The 25,191-nt window shown below is 32.7% G+C and overlaps 1 protein-coding gene across 1 annotated transcript; it reads left to right on the top strand.

Moving 5' to 3' along the window:
* Positions 1-97: 97 nt before the first annotated feature.
* Positions 98-18,075, top strand: LOC124366074. Its single transcript, XM_046822297.1, has 6 exons — positions 98-365; positions 2,397-2,479; positions 6,501-6,632; positions 7,112-7,264; positions 12,252-14,710; positions 17,850-18,075. The coding sequence occupies exons 1-6, from the start codon at positions 171-173 to the stop codon at positions 17,960-17,962; spliced, it is 3,135 nt and encodes a 1,044-aa protein (XP_046678253.1). The 5' UTR covers positions 98-170; the 3' UTR covers positions 17,963-18,075.
* Positions 18,076-25,191: the final 7,116 nt, after the last annotated feature.

The following is a 25,191-nucleotide window of genomic DNA, read 5'->3' as shown; positions in this document are numbered from 1 at the left end:
GGGCTTTCATTTCAAAATAATATTGTTACAAACAGTTTGCTTGATTTTTTTTACTACTTGCTTAAAAAACATGCCTCTTATATATCTCAATTTTTGCTGGAACAGTGTTCCTGTACCTCTCTCTGATAAAATAACCAATTTTGGTTGTGTTATTCATATGAAAGTGAAATATGTCTGTTAAAAATTTATTAATAAAAAGTAAGGTTGTTATATTTATTATTTTACTGTTTCTTTACAGAACTGGTGAAGCTCTTATTGACAGACGAGTGGTTGGCAGAGCAACCTCATATATCGAGAAGTTGGTGAAAGAAAGGGCCGCTGAAGATGCTTTGAAAAATCTAAGGAAGTATTGCCCTTTTATTGAGGTGAGGGTGTTTACAATGCATTAACAACATATCCTAATAGTAGGAACTTGCGGATAGAAAGTAACATTGCAGATCATGTGAATATAGTTATATTCACATATTATTATTATATTATGATGGTAAAAGATCATAATTAACTAATCACCCAATATAGGTTTATATGGAAATCACACTTGCTATTACAAATGCTACATAATGCGAGTACAATTCCTACGTCCACTGCACATTTCAGTGCCAGTTCATTTTGCCACAAACTCTCTAATTTACTTTCTGCCACTGTTGTTCTTGCAGCCCATTTGCAAACTGTGAAGCATACCACGCCATTGAGGCAACAACAGTTGTGAGTAACCATCCTGAGCACTGCTTTGGGCTTCAAACATTAGCCATAAGTTGGTCATCGCTCATGGCTCTATCCTGTGATCTACTGCCTGTATGTGTTCCCAAAAGTCCAACTACACTCCAAGATACACGATCTTCTCTTTGAAATTATCTGTGCAGCAAAAAGCAACAAATCTTACTGGTGTTTTTGATCACTCTTCTGCCTACTCCCTCTGTCTTCTGAGGAGCAAGCCCTTGCATGTGTTCCTTCATTCATGTGCTTACTCTGATCATTGCCTCATTAGAACCTGCACTTAGTTTGTGCTGCTAATTACAACACAGCTGCTAGCTTACCGTTATAACTCCTTCTGGAATTTGCATCGTAACATTCCGTTATATAGTATGTTCAGAGCACTGGTCTCAACACAGATTCTTGTGAAACATTACTGGACATCTGAAAATCCACTCTTATGTTCTCAACTCCTATACATTTGTTACTGGGCTAATTTTGCATATAACATTCCTAGCAAGTATTGACTTTTTTTCTTTCCTATCAGTGCAGCTACAATATATTACCATGATGCACTGCTAAAGGCATTCTTGACATCCAGGTGTATCACTATTTATTTGTATTCTTTGTTGTCGCTGTGGACAACTCACCTGATCCTCCACCTTCTCATCGCTCTTATGAGACCGTAGTAGAGCGTTCTTTAACAAAAGTCATGTTAATTTGGGGATAGCCCCCCCACATGCCTCCAACACTGATGCATGCCTTTCTACCAACAAATGCTCCAATAGCTTTCCTGCAGCTTCCAGCTGACATATTGGCCTGTATGAAAGGACTCCATCAGGCTTTCCCTGCTTGTTTAATAATACAAATTTCACTTTCTTCCAGATTTTTGGGAAATTTCCCATTTAGTAGAGGGATCTAGTTCGTCTCCCATTGTACTTCTCATGGTTGATATTCCATTGCTATTTGTATCACCTGCACAAGGATATTGTCTGGACTTGGACTTTGCTTTGGTTTCATCCGCTTTCCTGTTGCCTAGACCTCTTCTCCTGTGAACATAGACATACCTATGGCTGCCAGCTCTTCATATGTTGTCTCTGCATGTCAAGTGAAAAGCTCTCTCATTACTAATCAAAAAGCCACCTTATCCAGTGAGAGGATGCTATATTAGAATTTTCCTGTGATAAGCTTGTAACTCCTTCCACAAAAATCATTCCTACTGAGTCAACCAGCTCTTCCAACATTGTGCCTTCCTGCTCCTTATCTCTTCTTTCATTGTACTCCGTTCCCCCTCAAGTTTTGGCCATCTGGAGATCACAGTCTGCCTGTGGTGGCTCACTATAAATTGATATAAAAGATTTAGGTTGTCAAGTCTTTCGTAATGATTTATTGAATGGTGCTTATTTTAGTACGTGACATATCATTGCAAGCCTGGTTTGTGACAAATAAACTGTTTTTTAATGCACTTAGGTCTGAAATACATTGTTAAACTTTGCATGAGTTTAGAAGATTAATTTCTTACGATAGCATTAGTATTAGGTCTATTAATCTCTTTACATTATTAATAAATATTAAAGTCAAATGTCCATGTTTGCAACTACTATAGTTACAGTAATCGTATTAATTAGCTGTTAACAAGCAATGGACATTAGTGGTTTTGTGTGAATATTTATTATTTTATACAACTAAGGATTCTCTTTCAGATAAAAAAAGATTACTCTGGATTAGGTGGTGGTGTGCCACAGTTTATATCCAAAGGATACAAGAGCAAAGAGAACATCTATAGGTAAGCTAATGTTTACATTTGTATGGTAACAGTTAACAATGTGTCTGTTGAAAATTTGTTGTTTCATTGGAAAATGATCTTCGTTGGTGGCTATATAATAGTTGTGCCTAAAAATTAGTGGAAACTATGCTGTAAAATAGTTTAATGCATCCTTTTTTTGAAATAAAACACATAATTTAAATGACATGATTTTGTACTTTTTTTATTGTAATTTGTGATTAGTATTATTTTTTATAGTATTACTGGATTATATTAGTTTAGATTGTACAGTTTGGTTATACATGTGGTTATGATAAAATTAGTTTTATGTTATATTTACAGGATGTTTATGATTATAGTTTGATCATTGTACTGAATAATATTCACTATTGTAATAGATCTACTGATTGCAGTAGAATTTAACCTGCTTTCAGCCTAATAAAATGTAATTTAAATTCACTGTGCATTGCATACGTCACTGGTTCAAAATTTCCGACTAATAATTGCAAAATACTGGATTACAAAAGAAATTTAACTCTTAAAGCGCTGAAGAAAACATGGCTGAGATGATAAAGTTTTACTTGTTTCTAATTTCCATTGCGGTCAAAGTTTAATTTATTTTCTATTTCTTTATTTTTTTGGAAGAAGAAATAATAAATAAAAAATATTTTTTTAATAGCTCTGCCAGAACTGGTTTTGGAAAATACACCTATGTCTATTATAATTTGTATGTAGGTATGCCAATGTCGTCTGGTATGCACAGGGTCTGTTCAAGAAGTATCGGTACTGATTTACTTTATCCTCAACGGAGAAGTGGAGAGGGGTCCAACCGGTCAGCCTCGATAGAGGAGTTCCCCACCACTCAGGCGCACTTTAATTCAGTCGCCTGCGGGCATGCGTTGAGACAGGAGGTGGATTCTTGTGACGTGTTATTTTTTATTTTGCCATCACGCCAGCATGGAGCGGACGTTTGAGCAACACTACACTGTGAATTTTTGCTTTAAACTCGGAAAAAACTGCATCTAAGACCCTTGAACTCATTAATCAGGCTTATGGGGATGATGCCTTAAGCCACACAAGAGTTTTTGAGTGGCACAAGTGAAAAATGTTTGGACTCTGGACAGGCGTTAAACCATCGCCCTTATTAGTAAGGAGACCGGTCTTTCAGTCGGAACTGTACACACTATTGTAACAGAAGATCTTGCAATGAGGAGAGGAAGGTGTGCACGAAGCTGGTGCCAAAAGTCTTGAGCGAGGAACAAAAACTGTTGCGGGTGGAAATTTTGCAAGAAATTTTGGACTGTGTTCATGGTTTGAGATTTCTCGACATTATTACCGGTAATGAATCGTGGGTGTTTCATTCCGATCCGGAAACAAAACGTCAAAGTTCAAAATGGCATATGAATGCGTCACCGTATCCGAAAAAAGCTCTGATGTCAAAATCAAAACCATGCTGATTGTTTTTTTATTGACATGGCATTGTTCACAAGGAGTTTGTGCCTACTGGAACAACAGTAAATGGTGAATTTTACATGCAAGTACTGACACACCTGAGAAATCGCGTAACACGTACGACCAGACATTGCGAAGAATTGGAAACTCCACCATAACATTGTGCCATGCCACGGTGCGATTGTTGTGCGCCAGCTGCTGGCGAAATTCGGCTTGGAAACATTGCCTCACCCCCCTACAACCCAGACCTGGCTCCACCAGACTTTTTCTTGTTTCCGTGTATGAAAAAGGAGCTCATAGGTCATCGGTTCCACTCCATTGAGGTGGTTCAACAGGCAACGAAAAAGGTTCTGAACTATTTTAGAAACCGACTTCCAGCGGGCTTTTGACGAGTGGCAGATGCGCTAAACCAAGTGTATCGATGCTGGAGGAATCTATTTTGAAGATTATCAAGTAATTGTAATGATACCTATAATAAATTTTCATTTTTGAAACCATTTTCGATACTTAGTGAACAGACCCCTTATCATGGTTTATTGGGTCATAATTTATATATTTCTTGACCAAACCTCACAAAGTTGTAGTCATGGTTTACTCATGAAATGCACTAATTAGATTAATGGGCCTGCAATCAAAATTTTGTTAGAAAACTTATTATTTACAGTGGACAATTTTAAAGAACAACAGATTTTCATACGTTTGCCATCATTACATATTTAAAAATAGGACATTATAAGTAAATAATAATGTTGACTTTGAGTACTATAACCAATGCAAGAGAATGCACATGTTTCACTTGTCAGAAATCTGACATGTGTGAGAAAAAAGACAAGAAAAATTTATCAATTGTAATGTTGACATTTTAAGAGATACCTGTTAAACCCAGTATTTTTCCAATATGTAAACAGTTGGCACAAATAAATTTAATACACCTTAGTCAGTATAAGTGGGTTTATCTAAGAAATTGAAGTCCCATTTTTGATGTCTCATATCATAGCTGTTACTATCCTAAATTCATATGTTTTCCAAATATTTTGTGAATTTTTTGGTTAAAAAATTAAATGGTTTATTAATATTTAATAGTATTAAAAAACTTGAAATAGCCTTTATGTTTCTTGAAGGATATCCAAATTGAGATTCTTTCATACATTTATCTCGTCAGAACATTTGAAAACATTTGCTAATAGATGTTCACTTACATTAACTTTTTGAGTACCACAGCCATTCCGTAAGTAATACGCGTAAAGTGCCGGTCTTATAGTCTATGACTTTGCAAGCGTTTGGGAAACAATTATATAACAGAAAGGCATAATTATTTTTTTCAATAAAGTGAAGACTACACATTTTTTACTATTGTTCAAACAAAAATTAAAAATACTGGAAACTACGTTTAAGTAAACATTTTTTTTAATGTTATAAAAAGTTTTTTTTTTTTTTAATTTGTTGTGTATTTAATATTTTTTGGATTGTGTTTCCGAGAATGTCAAACTAAATTTTATACATCATAAATTATTTAGAGCAAAGTTTTACTTTAAAATGCAAAAGTTTTGAAAAAGAGTTATTCTAAAATAGTTATTAATTTATATAATTTTCTAATCACTATACCTAGTACCTAAAAGTGTAATTTGCATCCTTTTATAGAATTTCATGTTTGAAGTTTTGTTGTATGCATTGTTTTTACGATTATTAATAGATGTACTATATAAGAGACAGTAAAGTCTGAATAAAATTCATATACAATACACATTTTTGAGATTTTTTTAATATGGCAAGGTGATATAAGTACTAAATAAAATACAAATCGCAACCTCTCACCAACACTGCTTTAACCAGACCAACTGTTAGCAAAAAATGGAAAGCAGATATACACGTCTATTTCTTGTAAAAAACTAAATCTCGTTTTTCAGTTTATTTTCTTCATATAAAAATATTCACAAGAGCAATATTAGACTCACTGAAAAGAATGAAAGTAATCTTTCTACAACATTTTTTCACTTGGGCAAGAAGCAGACTAAAAACTAACATATTTTAACTTCAAAATAATGTATTTAGAGTGTTGTTATGCAGTGAAAAGTATTGTTATACAGCAATAATAATATCCTTTTGTAATACTTGTTTGCATAAAAACATGCATAATTGGTATGCATAAATTATAAATATAATTACCTGTCAGAAGTAAATTAATATTGTCATAGTTCAGAGACCGCAGAAAAAAAAGAATAGAAAACTACTAAATATTGATAGTTTGGAATCGATCAAATAGGATATGAATTAATTACTCTTATAATGTAGTACAATTATTTTTTTAAATAAAAAATGTCGAAATGGTCTATGCCACCTTAATCAAAAGGTTAAGGTTCTCTAAGGTTTTGATTCAATGGCCCACAATTCTGTAATCCCTTCCTCTACCCCCCCCCCTTGAGGAAGGGGTGTTATTGATTGCTGAAAAATGAATTTTCAATTGAATGTTAATTTCAGAGTTCCACCTTCATAAGTTGAACAAAATAGAAATTGTTCAGCTGCCTCTGTATTTTTGTCAATCCTGAGTTTATAAATACTCATGAATCTCTTAATTTATTTTATTTTTCAGGATTGTAGATCCCAGTGAAGCAAGCAATGAATTTGAGCTGAAAAAACTGTTCAGTCATTTCTGGAACAGCTCCGTTGAAGATTTGTTTTTTCTGGACAACTTTACTGTGTCAGAGAGACATCTAGTTTTGCAGTGAGTATAATTTTTGTTTTCTGTTATTTATTATTACATTTTATACTGTGATAGAAATGTTAATAGTAGGTCTGACCAATGACAATGATAAACTTCTAGAGATGACTGAAAGTGTTGTATGTTTCTTAATATTAATTCTGTTCACAGATATCAATGGTTTTAAAATTTATAGTTAAACATATGGTGAGTGTATCATATGTGTCTCTCCAAGCACACTGACAAAGCGATATAATACTATGCATTGGAACTATTTCAGTGTGTAAAAAATGAAGTTTTATACAAATAATGAATAGTTATTACACAGTGATTAATACAGTTGTTATAAAAGATTCAGTATGCTAACAAATTATAGCATTTTCAAAAATGAAAACATTTTATGGTCAGTCAATAGCCAGAAAAAATTCAAAACCTTCAGTAAATTTTTGATATATGTACTTTTAAGCTATCAGCGTTGCAACTAATTTTAATTTTATTTTCAGGTTGAGTAAGGAGCATGGTTTCTTGGCAAGACATTTTGGCCACAACTCTATTTGTATATACAAGAAAAAAACACCCCGAGAAATTTATAGCAAGTTGATGGATAGGAACAGCAAAGAAAATGAGAAATACAAATTACACCTTCCAAAAGAAAAGTAAGAAAAATAAATATCTATATACTAGTATTAAATTAGGAATTGATTGAAAAGTTCAGTGCATGTTTTATGTGCAACAAATTATAACAAAAACAAAGGCAATGTTTTAGTTTATTTTTACTTTAATCTTTTTGTGGATACAATTTCTACCAATCTTAAAGCAGTAATCTTGTATTATTTATTTATACCAGTGTCCATCCTTAAATAAGTCTGTTCTTTGTTCTTCCAACAATTGTAGAAGGCTATTTTTATATTATCATCTTTTCTTAGCATAGGCTGCCTGGATGCTTTTTCACAATTTTATTAAGAACCTTCTATATTAATATGACCCTGAGTTTGACACTACAAGATTTTTCCTTGTTTCCTGATTAATAAAATATATGTCACAGATCAGAGAAGCCTACTTCTGTCAAAAGACTACTGAGATGGATGTTGTAACAGTCTTTAAATTTATAGTATAAGTTAGATGTAGGTTTGTCTTTTATATCTAATACTTAATATTTGTTAAAAATTTACAGTTAAAAGCACATTAATAATGACATTATTTACGTGTTTCGTTTCCTTAGAGCTCAAATTGGTACATTAGTTCAAAAGCACAGTCCATCGAACTTTCATTGAGCATAGTTCTTGCCGACTGATTCAAAGGAAATTATCTTCGGAGTTAAGTTGAGTACTTACCTAATTGCTGAAATAAAAAAAGGTGTGAAAACTATGGTTACTTCTTAGAGAATTTACACACTACAAATTTAAACAAATTGAAAATAGTGATTAACCCTAGAAGTGTGGAACCAGCATATTATATGTCGGTTGTAATTTATGTGTGTTGTGCGGAACCAGCATATTGTATGTCGGTTCAGTTTTTCATTAAAAATAATTATTTATCTTCAAACAATCACCATGTTTTTGGTATCATTGAAATTGTGAGATTCCACTCTACAATTTCCATATAAACTTTTTTTCTAACTTCAATATTACGGTCGTGGTGAAATGTTTTCTGAAGAATTCATCATTTGAGTTGAATTTCGCGGGTGGCTGGGTTAAAGAAATACGTCATTTTCAACCAATTACAGCAAGTTACGTATTGCCTGCCAACAGTGCTGCCATATGTCAATAGACGCCGAATGAAATATTCTTTCTTCCAGTGCAAACAGAAAGTCATTAGAACGAATAGTTGATTAACTATGAATATTCTAAAAAGGGACAATTCTAAAGTTGTAAACCAGCATATTTTATGCAGGTTAGTATAAACATTCACACAGTTATTTATTGTCAATAAAGAAAATAAAAAAAACAGTGTAAAGTGAAAGAAACGATCTACCGGTACAATCTTTCAATGGTAAATTTAGTTCAGTAGGTTTCCAGCAGTGCGAAATGAAAGAGATGAATCACAGCGTCGCATCAAGACCAACCCAACCCATCCCTGTAGGCCATTGTCTTGTAACTTATTTTAGGTTCGTAAGCTCATATTTTATTTCACCACGAGCTTATTTTTTTACAGATTTTCATAATTTAGGTCTCTATTTTTTCAGGTTGAAATACTCTACTGCATAAATGCATATGAAATGACAAAAACATTATAAAACAATGTTATTTTGAACTATAATATCTATTGTTTATATATTGTAAAAAATTTTACAATGCAAGGTTTTACAATATTTGACGCACAACATTTATTTTTTACTCAATTAAAAAAATTATTGAGTGTATTTCTTTCAAACATTATGTGCTAACATAATATAACAAGTAACAAAATTAAAAAATTGTTTTCATAATTTTAATACATTGCAAACCAGATTATTTTTTATGAGTAAATTCTTCAACGTGCGACTGCTAACAAGAAATGTTATAACTCAGTTCCTTTTCAAAGTATTTGAACATATCTTATATTTTATTTTAGCCTAATAAACATACTTACTAAGTGTACATTCAAAAATTACATAAACATAAAGTATAAGTGAAAATTTTTAGCTTGTTTCTGCATTTTGTTACAAAATATTTTTATTTTTCAAAAGATTTTTTTTGTATGCTTATAATAAAATAACAGTTTATTTTGTTGTTGTTTACTTTTAGTGTTTTCAAATAGCATGTATAATTTACAATAGAAAACTATTTTTTATATAAATATATAGTCACATTTGGAGGTAAAAAAATGAAAAGCCCAAACCCTTGTACATTTTTATATATTTTCGCTTTTGTAAAAAAAATGACAAAATTACAATTTTTGTTTTATAGAAATTTTTAATACATTTTCTAATTTGGCATAAAATTCTCTACATTTTATACATTTAACATTTTGACCTTACTGTAATATTTCAATACCTTACAGAGGTCCAAATTTGAAATTTTCATATAAAAGTTTTTGCAATTTCTCATTATTTTCATGAAAATATATACTAAACCAAAGAATATCAAAACATTTATTCCAATTTCATATAGTACAACTTCTGAGAAGAAAAGCGATATATAACAATATATATGTTTTCTTGATATCAAGTATTTTTTACGATTTTTTTAATAAACCCTTGCAACACGTCAAAAATGGACTGACGTTTTATCTTTGGTAACATGGACACACTTCTAGGGTTAAATTAATTAAACATATGGTTTTGCTGTCATAAAACAATGTTTATAGCGAACGGTCGATTACATTTGACAGACTCTTTCAATTAATATTTCACAATTTTAGAGGCCAAGATGGAATTTTTTGTTACTTTAAAGACCAGTGGGGCGTAGCCAGGTGGGATTTTTGATTTAAGATAGGCCTATATTCATACCAGGGACTGTAAGAATGTCTATGTAAAATTGGAGTACAATCGGTTTAATAGTTTACATGTGAAAGCAAAAAAAAAAAAAACAAACAAAAGAACTTTCACATTTATTTTAGGATGGTTATAACGTCAGTGCTATTGTGACTTGCTATGTGTAACTGCTTACACTACACGTGTCTAGATGTATACATGTAATATATATATATATATATATATATATATATATACACAAGGACCATTTTTTTCAACCTCTAATCTCATGCCATAATAATGACCAGACAAGTGGCAGGTCCACAGTGTGCTCATTAGTCGATCTTCCTCACTACAACATTTGTCACTGTCAAGTTCAGGTAGCCAGTTTGCGCTGAGCGATCAACTACTGCACATACCACGGACCTGCCACTTGTCTGGCCGTCACAGTGTGAGATCGGAGGTTGAAAAAGAAAACGGCCCTAAACATAAGCCTCCACTTTTAAGTGATCCTAAAATGATATTGACGATTGTCAATAACAATTAAACTTAAATCTTAACAAATTGCTTGATTTAAATAACTTTGAAATGTCAACAAAGAATTTGGTTCATTAACTTCAAGTTTTACACATAATTTTGCAAACTCACGAAAAATGTATTTATTTTTATTTATTTAATCCACAAAGAGTTGTATGTGAAAAAGTTACCAGATTTAGTTGATCAATATGTACCATTATTTTTGTCTTCTACATCAATTCCACCTTTTTTAGAGTTATAAAAAGTTATGAAAGGCCTATTGGCGACACAAAGCGCCATAATAAATATCATCTGTATTAATCATCATTTACAATATGAGAACAACTTCTTTGGATAGTAGAACAGCAGTTACATGTTTTCTTCTGAAACTCAAACTTGATTGAATTCTTAACTCAATTCCTTAGATTCACATTTTCAGGAGGAATCTGGTTTTTATTTTTCCTTCGTGCACCCACCAGTGTAAGTTTGTGGACTTTATGAAGGGATTCAGCCAGTGGCACTGAAGTGTACCAGTTGTCAGTGAAATGTTTCGTGCCATTCCTGAAACTGTGTGTACAAGTCTGTTTAAAACAGCTAAGCCAGAACTATCAACATTGCAAGAGCTCTCAGGCTGCTTACAAGTATATACTTCCATAGTAATAGTATATCAGCTCATTGCAAAAATTTTCAATCTAATTTTTGCTGGTTTGTTACTAATATATTGCTTAAAATTGCAACAATCTCTAAATGATTTGAGCATCATGTCAATTATGAGACAATTGCTCACTGTTTTACTACACTTTCAAATACCTCACAAATGGGGGCTAACTTATCTAACTTTTTACAAGGCTTTCTGGTATTGGCATCATCGAATCTCTTAGCTCTAATCAGGAATCTCAATCTTCTCAAACTCATACAATTTTGAAGAAATTGCACCCTTATTCAGCCACAGATCATAAAGGTTTAAATGTGAAGCATGAAGTACCTCAGCCATATAAAGAATCCCTATAAAGGCTTATATTTAAAAAGTCGCGTGTGGCGCGGTCACCGATGACTGCGTGCGCCATTGTTTGTTTAAGGGTTCAGTGAGGTCATTCTCATAGTGGGTAAAATATTTTGACCGCAGTCAATGTGTTAAACCATTGAATTATCCTTTCCATTACGTTGGCTTGTGTAATTAGGAAGTACTTTTGTATTCGTTTATAAGTAAATTTGACAATACTATCTAGAATTTTGTTAGTAAAAAAAGTTGTGAAGATTCTGCAGTAGAATCTATGTTTAGATTACATCTCACACATAGCAAGTACCTAACAAAATTGTGGTCAACTACTGTGGTCAACCATCTTGTGTGTCAACTTCACTAACTTTAAAACATGCACTTAAAAAAACTAAACACAACACTAATTATAAAACTGAACTACAGAATAACAGGTCACAATAGATCTGCATTCATCGACCAACCACTTACGATCAGTCATGGTGGTTGTGATTCCTGACTAACGCATGTCATAACGCTCTGGTATGATTTGTTTATTTTAACCTAGCTAACCTAGTAAATAATTATGTGTTAGGTTAGTTATTTACCTGAAGAAGAGATCAGATTGCAGATCTCAGAACGTAGTGTTACTGATTTTTTTTTTATCACTGAAAGATGGCAAATGTCCGGAAAAATCCTGTCTCCTTTTAATAGTGTTTTATTGTGTAGCACTACTAATAAAGTAATTCTGTTTCAGGCTGAAGTCTCCAGTAACTGGTGAAAGTCACACACAAGGTGAAGCTAACAGGAGAGACTTGCAAAGTCTGTTTGATTTGAAACAATCTGATAATGAATTCTCTGGAGAAAATTCATCCACTCAACTATCATTAACACCTCAATCACGAATACCTCCATTCAAACCTAATAAAAATATGACTATTATCAAACAGAATTCACCATCTGAAAGATTAGAGACTGTGCCAAGTACATTTAGTGAAAGAGAACCAGTAAATAGTGAAATGGGAAACCCAAATGAAAGAATTGAAATCTCCACCAAAGTATCAAGAAATGTTGAAGGAGAGTTATGGCAGAGACGGAAGTATAGTTATCAAGACAAACGGACGTATAGTGCAGCGGGTTTTGATGATGGTGCAGAATGTTTACCACCCAAATTAAGTCACAAATCTAAAGATGTCAGAGATTCCATGCAACTGAGAAATCAGATTAAATTTGAGGGCGAACAAAGATGGCAGGAAACAGAACTTAATTTGTCCACACGTCTTGATAACAGTTCAAGTTTTTCCAACTCAGGAACAAAAAAAGAAGACTCAAATCTTGACAGCAATACATTATATAACAGTGAAGTAGATGTTTGGATGGAAACTGAATCACCTATGCCCTCTCTATCGAGCATTTCAACAGAAAGTCGAAAGATTGCTCAACCAGTGAATCCTGTTAAAGAGTTATTTAAGAATACTAACCCTGAACCACAATTTATTGAAATGGGCAAGACTTCCAGATATCTAGAAGGAACCGAAGGATGTCTCAACCAGAGTATAGAAGAAGTATCTGCAAATAATCGAATTTCCAGTGACTTGGGTTCGACAGAATCTAGTCATCAGCATACTAATAACGTGCAATCATTCAACCAACAATCTAATTGTTCTAATCAAGATAAAGCATTGGATTTAAATAGCATAATTCAACAGATGGAAAAACAGTTAAAGGAAAGTAGCTCACAATTTAAAAGCTCAAGCCAATTTAATAAGGTTGAAAAACAGTTTGGTAAAGAAGCACAAACTTTCTTATCAGTGGAAAACAGGATAGACAGAGAATCAGCAGGGGTTAATCGTTCTTCTAGAGAACCCAGTAGGACCCAGAACAAACCACACAACACAGAAAATATGTTGGAAAACCAACCACCAGTTTTATCCCATCCATTTGTTAATACTTCAAATTTTAAAAATACAAGTCGACAAGTGGAACAGCAACGGAATATCAGTAAGAATATGTTTACCGAATCTGATTCAAGCACAATGGAAAACAGGATAGTCAGAGAATCGGCAGGGGTTAATCGTCAAGAAAGTGACAAGTTTTGGAATAGAAATGTTAAAAGCTTTTACGATCAAACGTTTATGAGGAATTCAGAAGACCATATTGTACAAAAAAGGAGAGAATTTAAGCAATTGTTTGATTTGCCAGAATCAGAGAAAGGAGATGAGCTGAAAGAATTTGAGAAAAAAAGTAGGCTTGACCAAGTAGAGGATTCTTTTAAAGAATCACATTCGGTAAAAAATGAGAAGCAAAAATTGCTGCAATTAAACAATGAAATGTATTCTCCTTTTGAACAAACAAATGTGTCTGCTGTAGAAGGACCTCCATATTTAAATTCAAGAATGAGAGATCAGTCTTGTATGTCATCTTCAAGAGGGTTGGGAGAAGAACCAAACAACTATACAGTTTATGAAAACACAGGTTCAGGAGCACATAATATGGAGCAGCAGAATATAGAGGATCTACCTACTGATAGTTCAAGGCATGCACGAATTCCCCCACCACCATTACCACCACCACTATTATCATCATTGAACAATGACTCTTATCTTTTTGAAGAATGTAGCCAAGAAAGAAGTTCAAGATGGAACGAAAAAGAGAGATCTTTATACCAGAAGGTACAGTTTCATAATCCATCACATACAGATATTCTTCCTCCTCCACCATCACCACCATTCAAAGATACTGATTTTTGGAAATCTGACCGACAAAGAGGATCTGGATATGAACTAGATGAGAGGTCCTCATACCAACAACAGTTGAGTTTTCCTAGTCCATCAGACAGAAATACAAACTTTAGAAGTACAGTCCTTGAAGAAGAAAAGCAGGTGGATAAAGAAGATCAACAGAGAGAGAAGGGATCTAAATTCTCTAGCCTGTTTGACTTCAGCGATACTTCCAGAGCTGATGGTAAACAATTGACTCCTGAAGCCAGTGGAAGAGATAGGAACCAACCGTATGAGAGAGGAAATAGCAGTAGAAACTATAGAGAAGTGAAATCGGGAGCTTCAAACTTTTCCTCAAACAGAGAGCATTCTCAACAGGAAACACATCCATATTGGAGAAAAGATATTAAAGTTGCTTATGATCAAACGAAGTTGGAGCTTAACAGAAGAGGTCAATCAAATTTTTCCGAGCGTTTTGATGTAGACAGATCCCAAGGTAAGTCTTAACCTTTTATTCATTTTTATACTACTCATAATCATTTGTGTTTTAAAAAATTGTTATGTATTTCATTGATTGTTATAATTTCAATTAAACAAAGTTCAGAAACTTTATTTTATGAATAAAAAATACAGAACAGGTATCACTCACAAATATAAATTAAAAGTAATGAAAAATTGTTATTCCTAATTTGCAAAGCCTAGGAATTCATTGATCGTATAGACAGTTACTTCACATAAACCAGGAATGCAGTGTCTTCTCGCTTGAGTTTGAGAGAGTATGGCAAATGGTGAAGTCCTGTGAGCTGGTATAATGATGTCTGATTGTTTTAACTTAAAAGTTGTTTTGAGTTAAGATGAGACCAACAGCATACATGATGACTACAAATATGTAGAGAGCTGTGATGGCATTACTACCAAGATTTGTTTATTAGGTTTTTGAAGGCTTCTCTACAAACATCTATCCCAAGACAGCCTCTAAGAAAATGTCCCTCAGTTTATTGTCCTGTAACTAACTCTGCCTTTATATAATGCATACTAGACTATTTTAGTAGCTTCTGTGTTATGAATTAAATTTTATTCTTCTCGGAGCAAAAATTGTTCTTCTGAACTGATAACGCAATCCATATATTTTGATATGCTGAGAAAGAGAATCATCCATTATTAGTCTTAAGTGCCTTGTGGTGTGAGAAATTTGAGAATCAACTGGAGTTGTTCCTTGGTTATTTCTTTCAAAGAAGATGTGTTGTTTTTTATCATAATTCTTTATGTAACAGTATTGATTTGATAGTAATTGAAATTATGTATTGACTTGATAAAGGTGGTCAAAACAGTGTTATTAATACACAGCTGGATAGCAGTATGAAGAAACATTCTTACTTAGGTCATTGGTAAACTATATAAATAGAACCGGACCCAGAACAGAGCCTTGGAGCACACCTTTAGTCATAGTTGGTGGTGAGGATATTGTTCTTTCTGGTCACTTCATTGGTCGCCTTATCGTCATCACTTGCTCATGTGCATGTGGGTGGCTCTTGAATCTCAGTAGTGCTGTTTTTAATTCAAGTAATCAAATTATTTGTTCTAGTTTTCTTTGATGTTATCAGTGTTATGTATTCAGCTAAATCAGTTAGGACAGCCAGTAGTGGTGGATTTTCCAAATAGAAAACCACGCCTATCAGTTGATAGGTTGTTCATTAATATTTAATTTAGAAGTCCACCAATTTATCTATGATTTTGAAGAACGTCGACACAAGGTATGGGTCTGAAATTTTGTACTTTGTATATTGAATTGAATTGAAGTATTATTTATTTATATAATAAATTAATTTAAGTACATTAAAAGTACATGGATGTTGTCGTTTAGTATATGTTATTTTTGACACAAACAGCTGTGGGAGGAGAAGCCCCTTGTTTATTAATCTCTTAAGTGGATGACACAACTGAAAATTGCATATCTTGGACATCATTGATACAAATCCATTCATTTCTGTTGAAAAGGAAAATTTCAAAGATTGTATGATTTTTAATGCCTAATTTGGACTTTTATTTTAAAAGCAGTCAGTTCAGTTGTATGTATTAACCCTCTCTTGGTCGAATTACCGCTACATGTCTCTGGTGCTCCTGCACTGAATTTACTCAGCTGCTTTGCTGCGAGAGAACAATTTCACGTTTTATTATTTTAACGATTCAATGTTTTTTTAACTGTCACATAATATAAATCTTTGTAAAGATTATTAATTTTTCTGTAGTATGATTTTGTTTGAAATATTACTAATGTTATTCACTATCATGCAAATGCTACTTTACTTACAGCATATTTACAATTTCATGTTATCTCCTTCAGTGTACTCCTTTCCACGATCTCCTTACCGCTACATGCGAATTTTCCACTGTGCGTAATAATGCTGCAGATCATTTTCCATAACCTTGTTAATGAATTCCGTAGCTTTTTCTTTCATTGCTTCAAAAGTTTCAAATCTTATTCCTCTCAAAGCTGACTTGACTTATTTGAACAAAATTCACATGGCACCAAGTCTAGTGGGTAGGGTGAATGATTGCGTGTGGCCAAAAACGTCTTCACTGACAAAGCTTTGTGAGCTGGAGCATTAGCCTGGTGGAGGATTCATGACTTGTTTTTTTCACAAATCGTTCAGTTTTCTCCCTAAATGCTCACTTAGGGTAGTCAGGATGCTCTGGTAATTAACCAATGATCTTGTTGAAAAGGGATCTTGTTTTCCAATATTAGGACCAGTTCTTGAGATGATAGTCTGCCAATACGTGTCCACACAAACACTTGTGTTCATGGTAAACAGTCGTCGCCGTACACTTGTTGTAACATTATAAGTGTTTCACTTGCAGATTTTCCAAATTAGAAAAAAAAAATTAGTGTTCACACACTGTTCTTTCTGGATACTTCACATTTTCCTGGTATAGAGACAAAATAGCAACTGTTTGTAACTGGCACTACAGGCGGATTAAGTAAGGGTGCCAGACGAAACTCTAGGAGGGAGAGTTTCGTGACCGATATTCAGCCTTATTGCGTTTATTCTGTGGTTCTGCCAATACTAATCCGGTTATTTTATAGCCAAACCTCATATTTTTATTTTATGTATGTACACAAATTCTTCTATCTACAGTGTTGAGGCTATATTAAATTGAATTATTATATAGTGGAAATAAATGAACTGGCAGGAGATTAGTTCACAAAATATTGCCTACAATACAAGAATAGTTCCTAAATAGAGGTATTTATCTTCCCCAACCTTAATAAACCAGTACTAAATGACCCCTTGACAATTCACTTAAAGAAATGCTAGTTAAGGCTCAAAACCAATACAATGCCTTAGGTAGAGAAAACCATAAAAGAAATGCATCACAAATAAAAAAAGAATACAACCTAAGATTGTTGTAATTGAGGCAGCAAGCTACAAAACACATTATAGCTGAAGCTGACAATAAGACTAAAGCGCTCTGGAGGGTTATAAAAATTCAAAGTCTTTGAAATTATCTATGTGAAATTATCTATTGATATATAATTTTAATGTATTTATTACTGTTAACAATTTTTACAGAAAAGAATTTTTTATTTTTTAAGTGTACGGTAAATATAGATAGCACTTGTTTTTTTTTTACAGATACATGGAAATCACGCTATCAATCGAACCATAGCAGAAGTCCTGATAGAAGAGAAAAGAAAAGAGGTCATAGTTTCAGCAAACTCAACAAATATGCAAAATATCCTAAATAATGTTTTATATATTTTGCAGTCATAGTATTATATTGATTACTGTTTTGGTAACTGTTTATTTTAGTACATATAATGTAGTATATAAAATTGTAATAAATTTTGTCACTATAGTATTAAATTGCATATTCTTTCACTTTCCTTTTGGGCATTGGAAATTTCATGTTAACCCGTTGTTGTAGACACATGTGGTGGTTACATGGCACTCGACCAGGACCGAACACTGAGTCTCATGCTGGTTACGTGATCGGCATTTGACATTACACTGTTCACATAGTTCACTGTATTTCCACTAGACATCGTTGTTATGTCTCTTACTAAGTGTTTAGATGCCACACACAAATAAATAATTTTGTTTTTATTCTGTGGTTAACTTTTTTTCTTTTTTTTTCCGCTGCTGATCAGCTGATAGCTCATCTTGTACACTGTGTTCTCTGACTGTTTGTTTACATTATGTGTAATGATAGAGCATGAAAATTTGCGTGATTCTGAAGTTGAAGTGATAGTGATGAAAGCTCTGAAGATTGCGTTATACCCCGATGTAGAAACCATTTCACTAATTTTGTTGTAGACGACTCAGACCCTGAGGATGGAGGTTATCTAATATTTCTAATATCTAATATCAAAATGACTTGTCTGCATCCAGTGTTGTGAACTATGAATCTTACCATAGAACAACATAGTTACCATAGCTACTGACTTTAGTGTGGAACAAAATTAATAAAACAGTGGAGAGTATTTAATTTTGTTTCTTTGTTTTAAGTTTGGATTTTTAGATACATGGTTAATTTTTTTCCTGCCTAAAAAGCTATGTGGACTATTTAAAGCTAAATACACAGCTTTAAATGTTTTTTATTTAGATTTCTATTTTTCAAAAATAATGTATGTAACTAAACGTTTTAAATAAAGCATTTTATCTCTTTAAATGTTATATAACAATGTAGAGACCAAAATTATTTTAAAGAATGTTTCAAATTTATTGCTGTATCATAAACAAAAAAAAGTTATTACAGTATAACTAAACACTTACATTCTCACCTAAATTAATTGCTGCTACTAGACTTGCAGAGGCTCATATAACTACTACCTCAATGCGTTAAGTACAGGGTGTTCAACTTGGCCCCCATTGCTCATTAAAGGCTGTACAATTTTTTTTTTCTTTTTTGGAAATGCATATATTTGTGTGAAACTGGTTAAATACTGTTTCTAATTTTGTTATAACGAGCTGGAGTGGGGATGACTGTTTATTCCCCGTGTATTGCAGTTGAACCAGTAAAGGTCAAGCATTGATGTTTGAGCAAAGTGTGGTTAGATTACATATTAGTGTATTGTTGTTTGTTAAAATGCGTTTAACTGTTGAAGAATGTGTATCCTTGATTTAAACTTATTTAGTGATGACATTTCGTGCAGTGTGTTGGCAACGGTTCATGGACAAATTTGAAAAAGAATTACCAATGCAATTAATAAGATTGACAGAGTACAGCTAAGAAGAGTGGCCAGGACAATAGTGCAACATGTCGACAAGTGTATAGAAATGGATGGACAACATTTTCAACATATGTTGTAATTCAGTTCAATGTCAATAAATAAATTGTTATTTACACAGATTTGGTGCCTCTTTTAAATTGAACACCTTGTATATGTAAACATTGTGTTCTACCTTTACTAATTTTTTTTGAACTGTTGATACCCAAATCCTGTTAGTTTTTTCGTGAATTAAACAGCTTGTTTTTCTACTTCAGTAATCTTAATATTTTTATACAACCAAAGACATTGCCATAGTTTCAGTTCAGGAGAGGGCCACTAAGTCATATTTGGGAGAAGGAAGGTAATAGTGTTATTGGACCATCTGAAATGTGGTGTAAAATTTAGTCTTAATACTTGTTTTAACTTGTAAACAGCCGAACCATAGTTTGTCAACCATTTGTTATTGCCAGCTGTAATAAAAAGCAATAATTTTCACTTTTTTTTGTTACTGTGTTAAATCCCATGATAGAATTGATACTGTTGGCAGAAAGAATACTTAGTAAAGACAAGTGATCCATTACATTGCTCAGATGTCAAAGGTTGTCTAGTGTCAAAATCAGCTGCAACAGTTTTTTATAAACTTTTACACAAAACAAAAAGCAAGTATTATGGATTGTAACTTAAAACTGTGTTTTTTCTACAAGCTCACATAGGATAGAAACGTTATTAGGCCAAGTTTGAACTATTTATGTATAATTTTGAAAGAATATCTGGTGTTGTGACAAAGTCTGGTTTTTTCTGTTTTCATCAAAACTGAATGAATTTCACTTTCAAATGTATTGTGTTTGTTTATGTTTTAAGTATTTGTGCATAACCTATGCTAAACAAAATAGTACTTTTAATGATCTTCTAGGGTCCACTGATTGAAAGTACACATATTTTACACATAGTTAGAAATTGTCTATAAAAAATGTGTTAAAAGCTAACAAATTGAATTGTACAAAATTTGGCTCAAATTTTTATAGTAACAAGGTCAATTACTAAAAAAATATATAGTATTTTCAAAATGGTGGCCATTAAAATCTTTAAACTTTCAATATCTTAAAAAGTAGCATTTTTTCTCAAGAATTGCAAGAATTACCAAAACAATAATATGGTCAGAATTTGGTCCAAATACTCCGGTTGAAGCAGTCAGCAAGAACTGTATGCTAATAAAATGTATAAAATATTTAGTATTTGATATAAAAGACAAAGTTACTTTTTAATTTTTACTATAAATTTAAAGACTGTTATAATACCAATCTTGGTTGTCTTTTGACAGAATTAGGCTTCTCTGATCTGTGATATATATTTTATTGCTTGGGAAACAAGGCAAAGTCGACTATGGAACAAAAAATATTAAGGCAGAAGTAAATTACAATGGCCATAAATATATCATTTTTAACATATTTTCTTGATCATGGCAAGAAGACAAACTCAACATTGGTGTCAGAAATATAATTCACTCAAACCAGAAGTGCTCATACGGGTGCAAAACCTCTGAAATTGCGTGGGAAGCCGTGGGTAACTGCTAGTACGAGTGTGTGTATCATTTTATTACTTATTACAACCTTTGATGAGGGCAAAATCCACTCCTGTAGATGGAAAATGAGGTCTAGAGTAACATCTTTGTAATTTACTCTGCGTTTTTCCTGTTCTAAGTTGTATGAAGCAGTCATATTTGATTGTCTTCCAATGGTTTACCCGATTAACAAAAGAAACTCAACTATTATTATTATTGTAGTGTTATAATAATTTATAACACTTCTAATTGTTAAAATACTACATAGTTTAACACTCTATTAAATATGAGATCTAGATTAAAATCTCAGTGATTTACCCGTTCTAAGGAGTGTGAAGCAACCATATTTGTTTGTCTTCTAGTGGTGTAATAAAAGAAACCTCAACCAATATTATAACATTTCTGACTGTTAAAATAGCAGAAAAGGATGTAATAACGGCTAAGCAACTATATAGTACAACAATAAATATAACAACATATTATAGTAATGGTGTGAGACAGTAAGGCAGTATAAGTATGTGGTTTAAATGCTTGAATTATATTATAATAAATATTAAGACATTAACAGCGGCTGACGCCCTACGGCACACACTCACTTAGGGGTAGTTGGTCCCACTCAGTATAGAGCTCTAGTGAAGGTGTTAAAATTGTTATTCTGGTTTCTGTGTAAACACTCAACATTTAAAACAAAAATCATCTAAAATGGTTTAGACAGACAGTTTGGTGCTGTGTAGCATAAACCGGTGGAGAACTACCAGCAACTACAACCTACAGCTGGTCCAACCAAATGTACAGTAGTTGGATCAATTCTTAAAGTCCCATTGTATATAAATGGTTTCTTCATTCTCATTGAAGAACAACAATAACAAACATTGATTATACAACACCTGACATGCGACACACTACTGTCTTACCAAGTATGAAGAGAAGCCAAGCTACATGGGATCTAAGCTTCGGAACCATTTTCCAGCAGTGGTGAAATGGACAAACGACCAGCGGATCGGCAGCTGGCTAAAAGAACATCCATTCTACTCCTTTGATGAATATTTCTGTTCTTGATTTATAATAGACTTACTACAAGCAATTTTGCATAATGTGAAACTTTTCTAAATGTTAATTTTGATGCAAAACTGTGGTAGAAGAATGTTTTAATAAAGAATATTGTCTGTTGTTGAAGGATTTTAGCACCAAAATGAAAAATCTTCAACTATGAACAACCATACAAATCATCTTTCTGTGAACCGTTTCAACAACAGTGATGTGCATACAGACTAAAAATTAGTAACTTTCTGTTGCTTAACTAGTACTAAAGTAATTGTTTAAAATTAAGTAAAATTTACTTCCTGTTTTTTTTTTTTTCAAAAATACATTGTAAATGAAAAGACTATTAAATACAAAAAATAAAATATTTTTTATAGGTCTTGCAATGTGAATACTGTAAGATTAACCTTTGTTACATTTACTAAGTAATATTTTTATTCAGCGTTTTGAAAACTATGTGTTTGTAATTTTGTAAATATTCATTGTGTATTTGAAAGGATAATGTGATTTTGGACATCAGTCATTGTTGTATTACAAAAGCTGAAATACAGAGTCTTAAGAACACAGTCTGTACTCTTCTTCTGGTGGCAAAATATAAAATAAAGCCAATCATGCCCAAAAACTAACATATTTGTTAAAAAATATGGTGAGGAATATGTTAAAATCATACTTTACTATAAAAATGTTGTGCGTTAAAAAGTCTCACATATATCTGAAACTCTGTCAAGTAAGGAAACCTTCTAACTTGAAAAATAAAATTTATAAAAATGTTATTTTTTTTCAAGCCCTCATGTGCCGGGATTGTTGGAGCTAATTTAAAAGTGTAGTCTGAAAGTATAACAGAATCAGGGGTGGCTCAGCATAAAAGCTTAATATGTAAGAGGCCTTATTTTGGCATCTCCCATTAACTACCTCTTCTGTTTATGACGTCCTATTAATTTTTATTTTTGGATTATATATTTTTGTAATTTTTAGCAAATATCCACTCTGTACCGACCACATCTTAAATTTTTCTAATACCTATACATAGCTTTAGTACTTATTATTAGTGAAAAGTGGATAGAAAGTTCATAGTGAATGCAGATACACATCAGGATTTTAGTTCAAAAGGGTGTTGATTATTGAATTTTGTAATATTATTAAAAATATAGGATGTTTACAAAATGTGGACCAAAACATCTAAAGATAGGCAGACTGATTTGAAGGTTAACATTTCTAAACACTGTTGCCTGAAAGTTATCACTTGAAGTGGGATGAAACCAACTTACAAAAACAGTGAAAAAATTTTCTATATCGAAGCTTAGACTTCGCACTTAAAGTTATCAGACCAACAGCTAAGCCAATCCTTATTTTAAAGTTATGCCACTTAAAATAAATTGTTCTAAAATTATTTATTTTAAGATTATGGTTTTATAGAATTTGAAATTAGTAACACATATTAGATATCGGAGAAAATAATGTTTTGTGCGAGATAAGTAAGGTACTACAACGTGTGAGAGCATGGCAATTACGTTTGCAATGAATATTAATGTCAACTTTTCACCTATCTTCTATGAGGTAGCAAGTCTGCCTAAAACCAAATTATATTGAAAACGAATGTGTAGAGAATTGTCGTCTAACATTATATCAGACAATAGGCTAAAACATCAAAAAGTGAATTACAATTATTTAATGAATTGAGTATTTGTATTCTGAAAACGTTTAAAAAATTAATTATGGCACTATCCATGGAACTGAAATTTCCCACACGCACCTCAGACCCAGAATAATGGCACTGAATTTTGAATAGGGTACTTAGACGGATCCAATGCCAGGAGACCAACAAGATGTACATCAAAGTACCAGTACTTTTTTGAGTAGACTTTACTAAGCGGCATACACTCGTTGCTCGGTTGTTTTTATCGAATGTTTCGATTGTTTTTATCAAACGAAGAAATTGTTATTACATTGATTTAACCTGACATGATTTCGACATTAATTATAGTAATGTTTAATGTAAACAATAAACAACAAGAATGAACTAATTTTTGAGAATTTTTAAATGGCTATGATTATGTGTGGGATAAGCAATTAAAAAAGTTCTTGGCGAACAACTAGGTTTCAAATGTGTTCATTGATTTTTTGGTTGAGGCATTTGACAACTTAGTACTTGCTTACATTCCATCGAGCAATGATGTACGTAATATTAAATTACAGAATTGACAATGTTCAACTAGTTTTTAACTTTAAAACAGTAAATGAGGTTGAAGTAGCATAATATCATCTTTTGAACATGAATACTCCTCAGGGTTTGATGACATTTAAATTATGGTCCTAAAACAATCATACCCTACGATAGTAAAACCTTTAACACATTCTATTAACTTTTCTGTGATAACAGGAATGTTCCCAAAAGATCTCAAAATAGCAAAGGTGTCTTGCTTGCTTTTTTCAAAAAGGGATACTCAAGCAATTCTACTTGTTATAGACCAGTTTCTCTTTGCCAGTTCTTTCTAAAATTTTTGAATGAGTTGTTTATAGCCAGCTCTTACATTATCTAGAATCCATCAATATCCTAAACAATCAACAACATGGTTTCAGAGCTGGACGATCCACAAAATTACAGCAGGCATTTATAGAGTCAATAATTGATTCAGTAGATAAGGGTGAACACGTTGTTGGAGTATTTTTGGACTTGACAAGAGCATTATTTTGATAGTGTATTACATTGTAAATTAATAAGTGGTCTGAAACTGTAGGAGTAACTGGCAAGAACCTTAATTGCATGGTTCATTTCTTACCTTCAAAATAGACAGCAATATGTCGAAATTGAGCATGATTTAATCAGTGTTAAATATAATTACATGAAAAAATTCCATTCGAAACTAAGAAATGTTGATCATAGAGTTCCGCAAGGTTCAATATTAGACTCCTTCTCTGTCTCTACTATATAAATCAGTTGCCTACCGAAATAGAGGGGGGAAGGCTACTGTCTGTTTATATGCAGATGACACAATTGTGGTCGTTTAGGTTTAATTACAGACAACGGTTTAAGTTGGAATGAACATGTAGACCAACTTTTAAATAAAATTTCTATAGATGAGCCGCTTTAAAAGCGACCTGAGTAAAGATTTCTTGCGCATAGGGGGAGGGAGGAGCAGGAGCTCGACCACGCCTACTGCCA

This window comes from Homalodisca vitripennis, chromosome 7 (genome assembly GCF_021130785.1).
Source record: "Homalodisca vitripennis isolate AUS2020 chromosome 7, UT_GWSS_2.1, whole genome shotgun sequence".
NCBI classification, from domain to species: Eukaryota; Metazoa; Arthropoda; class Insecta; order Hemiptera; family Cicadellidae; genus Homalodisca; species Homalodisca vitripennis.
This window is presented reverse-complemented; position numbering and strand designations above follow the sequence as displayed.

What these genes read in the sequence shown, in the direction of transcription:
- LOC124366074 (XM_046822297.1), top strand. Translation starts at nt 171, where the DNA reads ATGTCTGTTAAAAATTTATTAATAAAAAGTAAGGTTGTTATATTTATT. An exon ending in TTACACCTTCCAAAAGAAAA is followed by an intron (nt 7,265 to 12,251) that starts GTAAGAAAAATA and finishes ATTCTGTTTCAG; the next exon opens with GCTGAAGTCTCCAGTAACTG. An exon ending in TGATGTAGACAGATCCCAAG is followed by an intron (nt 14,711 to 17,849) that starts GTAAGTCTTAAC and finishes TTTTTTTTACAG; the next exon opens with ATACATGGAAATCACGCTAT.